General features: G+C 34.5%; 1 protein-coding gene across 1 annotated transcript in view; it reads left to right on the plus strand.

Moving 5' to 3' along the window:
- The first annotated feature begins 3,944 nt into the window (after nucleotides 1-3,944).
- The window catches only part of LOC117122430 (meiosis 1 arrest protein-like), a 13,932-nt gene continuing 12,260 nt past the window's right edge, over nucleotides 3,945-5,616 (plus strand). Inside the window, exon 1 of the mRNA XM_033268002.1 lies at nucleotides 3,945-4,043. Coding sequence (XP_033123893.1) covers nucleotides 3,945-4,043 — 99 coding nt within the window. The remainder of the gene's footprint in view (nucleotides 4,044-5,616) is intronic.

Raw genomic sequence — 5,616 nt, forward strand, 5'->3', positions numbered from 1 at the left:
ATGTAATAATATGTATACTAAGCCTGAAGGTGGCGCTTTACTACGACGGCCATCTTGGATGGTACGCATACATAACTCTGCATTGCTGCGCCATCTTGTCAGCACTCTAGTTGTTTAATAGCTCTATGATCTGAATTCGGTTCGTATTAATCGAATCAGTGTTAAAGAATAGAGGTTCGTAGAACATCGAAAACGTTCTACGAACCGAATTCTAATTCGGTGTGAATCTGCCTTTATTTCTCGTATAGAATCGTCTCATGCTTTAGAATATCTCGGGTATAGTGAACCAAGGGCATGGGGCCGGATTTATCAAACTAGAAATTAGCTTAAATTCGTCCATTTTTTTTTAGCTTAAGTCAGATTTATCAATATTGCTTTGCTGAAAAGTTGTTTGAAATTAAAAAGTCGATTGTACGCATAGACCATCTATTAAGACGATTTTAAGCTAAGATTTTGCTAAAATGGTTTTAATAATTTTTGTCAATTTTTGTAGGAATATCATGAAAGAGTACAAAGAGCGCGGTCGTTTGAGGTCGTCAATGAGTGGGATTTTAATCTACGTGTCCGTGACGGGGAGAGTCCCGTTTCTACTGGCGAACGGCGAGGCTCACTGACTGCGAGACGTCTTTCTGTCGTTACGCCGCTACACGCAATACCTGAACAGCACAATGAGGCGAGCGACGCATCCGACAGTGAATTCAATGTCTATTTTTAGGTCAACTAAATAGAAAAATGAGAAATATCATTTCACATAAAGGAGACAGACAATAAATAGAAGTTGTAGGCGCATAACGAGAATAAACTGTACTGTAGCCCTTACGAGTGATTTTCTGTATCATTTACATTTGGAATATTTTGCCCGTTAGGGTTTCTACACCTCAAAACGAAACGAACTTTGATATGTACGTATACGGCGAATGAATGAATTATATTTTTTTCCCTAAATCAACTTTTCACATAGTAGACAACGAGAATCGGCGTTGAATGCAGGGATGGCGGCAGTGGGGAGCTACCCCCCCCCCCCACTCCCGGTCGGGAGAGAAAAATTTCTGGTAGGCCTATGTGTATTTTAATTTTCTACATAACGGTAATAAAATCGATTAAATAAGCATTTGAAACCCCTAATTTTCATATTTTTCGGGGGATTCTCCCCTGGACCACTTTTGAAACACAGTGATCGACGCCCGACCAGCCCACTTTGCTCCCGTCGGGGCCATCACCCTTCCCCATTGGGGACCTCGGACCCAGTCGGGCAAATTTTGGCGACACCCCTGATTGAATAAGACGTTGAATTCAGGTTGTTTAATCGAATGTGAGTACTTCGAGTTGATTCAGTCTCTCAGTATCCAACGTTGAATGACATGATTGCGACATTGTATCCAGCGAGAATCAACGTGTTGACATAGACCACATTACAATGTTGAACCAACGTTGAAATCGTGATTTGTTTCGACGGGTGTGGATGATAAACGCTGTTAGATAAAAGTTAGATTCGGGTTGATAAATGGTGTCCCAACCTACCTCATTTCAACTGCTAACCAACACGATAATACCCAGATATAACATTTAATTTTTTTTTTTTATAGAAAACATTGCAAAAGATAATAATTTGGAAATTAGTACAAAGTGAATAATAGACACAACCAAAATTCATTCACAAGCAAAAGAGCTTTTATAATATTTGGTGAAGGTGGTGCTCAGAGCGCGGTTGTTTCTTGCACTTGCTTGTTTTGTTTTGACGTGATCGGCGGGCCATACAAACGTTTGCGCTTTACACACCCACCTCTTGTGATGTGGATCTGTGTTTATGCAGTTATTTATAATTATGTTAAAATTCGCCGTTCTAAGCTATAGGCTTTACCAAAAACGTGCAAACGTAAGTAGTAGTTTGACATTGTCGGAACGGGGCCTAGGCCTGTCCGATGTAGGCCTAGGCTAGTACTAGGCTAGTCCGCACTAGCCTAGGCCTTCTCCACCGCTAGCCTATTGTGGCTGGAACGAACCCGTGTGTGGGATCGACTTTGACACCACGACTAGCCGGGCAGCTAGCTAGGCTAGGCCAGGGAGTCTACCTTTCTGCACTTGTACATTACTGTATTAAAATTATTACTGTACATGCAACAACAACTTGTAGAGATGTTTAAAATGTGTTATATTTCATTATTGTAGATGTTTTCAACTATTTTTCAAATGATGATTCAAACAAATTCTGGAGATTCTATGGCTCTTGTATACAGAAGACACAAAAAAGATCTAACCATCAAGACAAGGTAATAACGTAAATCTGTGATTGATTTCTGTGGGATATCTTCTGTTTATGTATATAGTTTATACTGTAGTATTGTTATCCATCAGCCAACTTGTGGATATTTGAATGAAGATAGTTTGATGTATAAAATATTGATTTCATAATGTTAATAAACCCTGTTCCATCCAACGCATGCCACTGATATTTTTAACCAAGTAACCATGCTGCTTTAATTAACATCATCCTTAATGAAGTAACTTTGCAATTTATTATGTTATTTTTATGGTAGCATAATGTTAGTTATTGTTAATTTTTTTTTCTTGATTTCAGACTAGAAACGCAACTGTGTACAGGCTTCCCGTCTACATTCTCTGTATCTGTCACTATAATTGCATGAAATATTTAACTAAAAAAGCTTAGTAGGCCTTTTAATTATAATAATATGCCATATTTAAATTGTTTAAATGCATAAATATCTTATTAAATTTAATGAACACCTCAGTGTACAAACATCTGGATGCCTATGTCTTGTTTGTCACAACAACAATGAATTTGAGAATGCGGATTCAAAGCTACTGGTGAGAAACAACCTTTGTTTGTTAACATAAATGAAATTCGAAATAATACTACTCTTGAAGCTAAATGAAGTTATTTGATCAACAATAAATTTAATAAGTTTTTTTGTTTTTGAAAAAGTATTTGTGATTTATTGTTTATTGCATTCTGTATTTCTTTTTTTAATTAATTCATTAATAGTGGTTGAGAAAAGGGCCATCAATAGCAATTTATTTTGTGTTTTTATTCAACAATATTTCAATTGTTCATTCATATTAGTTTAAAGGACTAAATTTAATATTTAGATTAACCTCATTTTCATCAACTGAAATACTGGTTCATAAATTTAGATTTGTTTTATTTTTCAATATTTATCAATTCAATTAAATTCTTTATTTCAATAACCACAAAAAATACAATAGCAGCCCAAAGGGTTGAATTGGAGTACAAATTTACAGCAAAGGTACACAATAAAAAAAAAACAGAAGGAAACATCAAAAATACAATACAAAAAGTTCAAGTACAAAGTCTAATAAAATCAAAATATAAAAATTGGTCAAGAAAAAAGAACATCAAAAATATGATAAAAAAACAATTCAGTCACAAATTCACAAAATAAAAGGGCATTAAAATCATTAAAAATCAGTTTTACATTAATTTTTACATAAAAAAGGTCAGAAGAAGAGTGAGTCACTGGTTGGTGAGGAAGGAGATAGCACTACTCTTGTACCTTATAGTGAAGCATAGAGAGTTTCAAACTTGCGGTGATTTCTAAGTGGCATGTGGTGTGTTTATAACCATTATTGTGAAGTTTACAAAGACGTGTAATTCAATTCAATTAATTCAAATCTGGTTTATTCAAAAATAAAATTGCATTGCAGAATAAACTGAATTGCTTCAAATTTACATTATTAAAAACATTCAGATATATAGTATTTAAAGTAATAAAGACCAATTAAATTGTTCAAAATGCAATCATACAAATACAAAATAAATGCATTAAAACAATAAAATAAAAGCAGTACAGCAAAGACATAGCAAAATACATGCAAAGAGAGTTTAAGGCAACAGAGACTCGCATGTTGCATATTAAAAGTTATTGCAGACTTCTGATAATACTGAGCATAGGCGATTTCCCAAAATGCTAAGTTCTGAACTTTCCAGGGAGGTGTTACTAAGTTTAGCATTCGAGTGGAGAGATCTCCCTGTGCTTATGTTCCTTTTGGGCTTAGAGGATGAGGTAAGTTTCTTAGCATTCTTATCAAATTTGGCTAATAAAACCCACTTCATTGTTCAGCTACAAAACTATAACATTTATTCAGCAAATAACAATGGCACAAAGGCACTACTACTACAATAGTACGTTTATTTCTAGCAAATAACATGGCAAAAAGGCACTACACAGTTTACTAGAGTCGACTGTGTTCACTAAGCAAACAACTTACTTTTTCATCTAAACTCAGATATGAAACTCCTTCGCAGTGCGATCAATGCGCCGTTTTATAATACATTTAAGCTGCTTTAAGGAGTGGCTTAAAACTCAATCGTCTAACTGGCGCATGCCCACTTGCCACACTGTTGTGATCATACCAAACCTAAATTGGGTCGAAATGGTTTCTATAATTAAGTTTATTCAAAATATGATTTCTATAACTATTTAATCTCAATCAAAATCTGATTTCTATTTCAATTTATTTGGCTGGTGAACTAATCTGGCTAATATTTTCTTTTATGTACTTCAGTCAATGTACGTAATTTAAAATCCTCTAAACAGCTGTATGGGGCAGAGAATTAAAGCCGAAAAAAATACTAAATCAGGCTATTATATATATTCATGATCTGCAAAACAGCATAATCAGGCCAAAAAAAAAAAAATACTAGTTTCTCGTCCCCTCGCACATCCATTTTCTCTGCCTCACCATTTAAAAAAAAAATTATTTCCTTTATTTTACGGAATGTATGAAAATCTGGCTAGCTCGCATCAGTAAAATTCCTGTCTATCGTTCGTGGTTGGGGATACATGTTATGAATCGTGTCTAGTTCTTCATTTATTTGCAATGTGTCTAGTTGGTAAACGTGAGGAAGTAGTACTGTTTCTCATTGACGATCTTGAATTTGCCATCTCGCAGTAAAAAAAAAGTGTCCTCATTCTCCTTTGTTCAAAGTATTAGGACGAGAAACTACTTTTTTTTTTTAGTTGGCCTTATGGAGTTCTGGTCCGTAATTAGTTTGTTTGAATGGCCATAAATTATTTTTAGAATTAGTATCTCACACGGGACAAATAAAAGCGAGTTATTATACTATAGAACTGACGCCCCCTTGAGCCTCGACATTTGAAGGTTTTTTTGCCAATTTCAAATTCTGCTTTTAATTCTGTAGCTGTGCTACACTGCATTGATTGTTGGATTGGCTTTTTTCCCCCTTTTTTGTTTGTTTGTTTTTTGTTTTTTAATTATTTTATATTACCTCACGGGTCATATTAAATTAAGGCCAAAACTATTTATAAATCTGAACTGAGATTTTTGTACTTGATTGCTTTGTTCTTAAATGCCTTTTGAGTATTTTTATGTTGGTTGATATATGTTGCTGCAATAAAATTACAAACTAGCATATCATTAATACATTAGGCCTACTTAACAATCCGAACTGACACTAGAAAAATTGGATGTGTTGCTTAAAATTTACGGATAGCCTGTTAGAGTCGTGAAACCACTTAATTACAAATATGTTTCTTATTACTATTTAGGATCATGAGGATGAATGTAGGCTTATATTACTTTCATTCAATCTGAGACAACTATACTTCTATACAG

Source organism: Anneissia japonica, unplaced genomic scaffold (genome assembly GCF_011630105.1).
Source record: "Anneissia japonica isolate Jap-2015-1 unplaced genomic scaffold, ASM1163010v1 scaffold275_len1219475_cov178, whole genome shotgun sequence".
NCBI lineage: Eukaryota > Metazoa > Echinodermata > Crinoidea > Comatulida > Comatulidae > Anneissia > Anneissia japonica.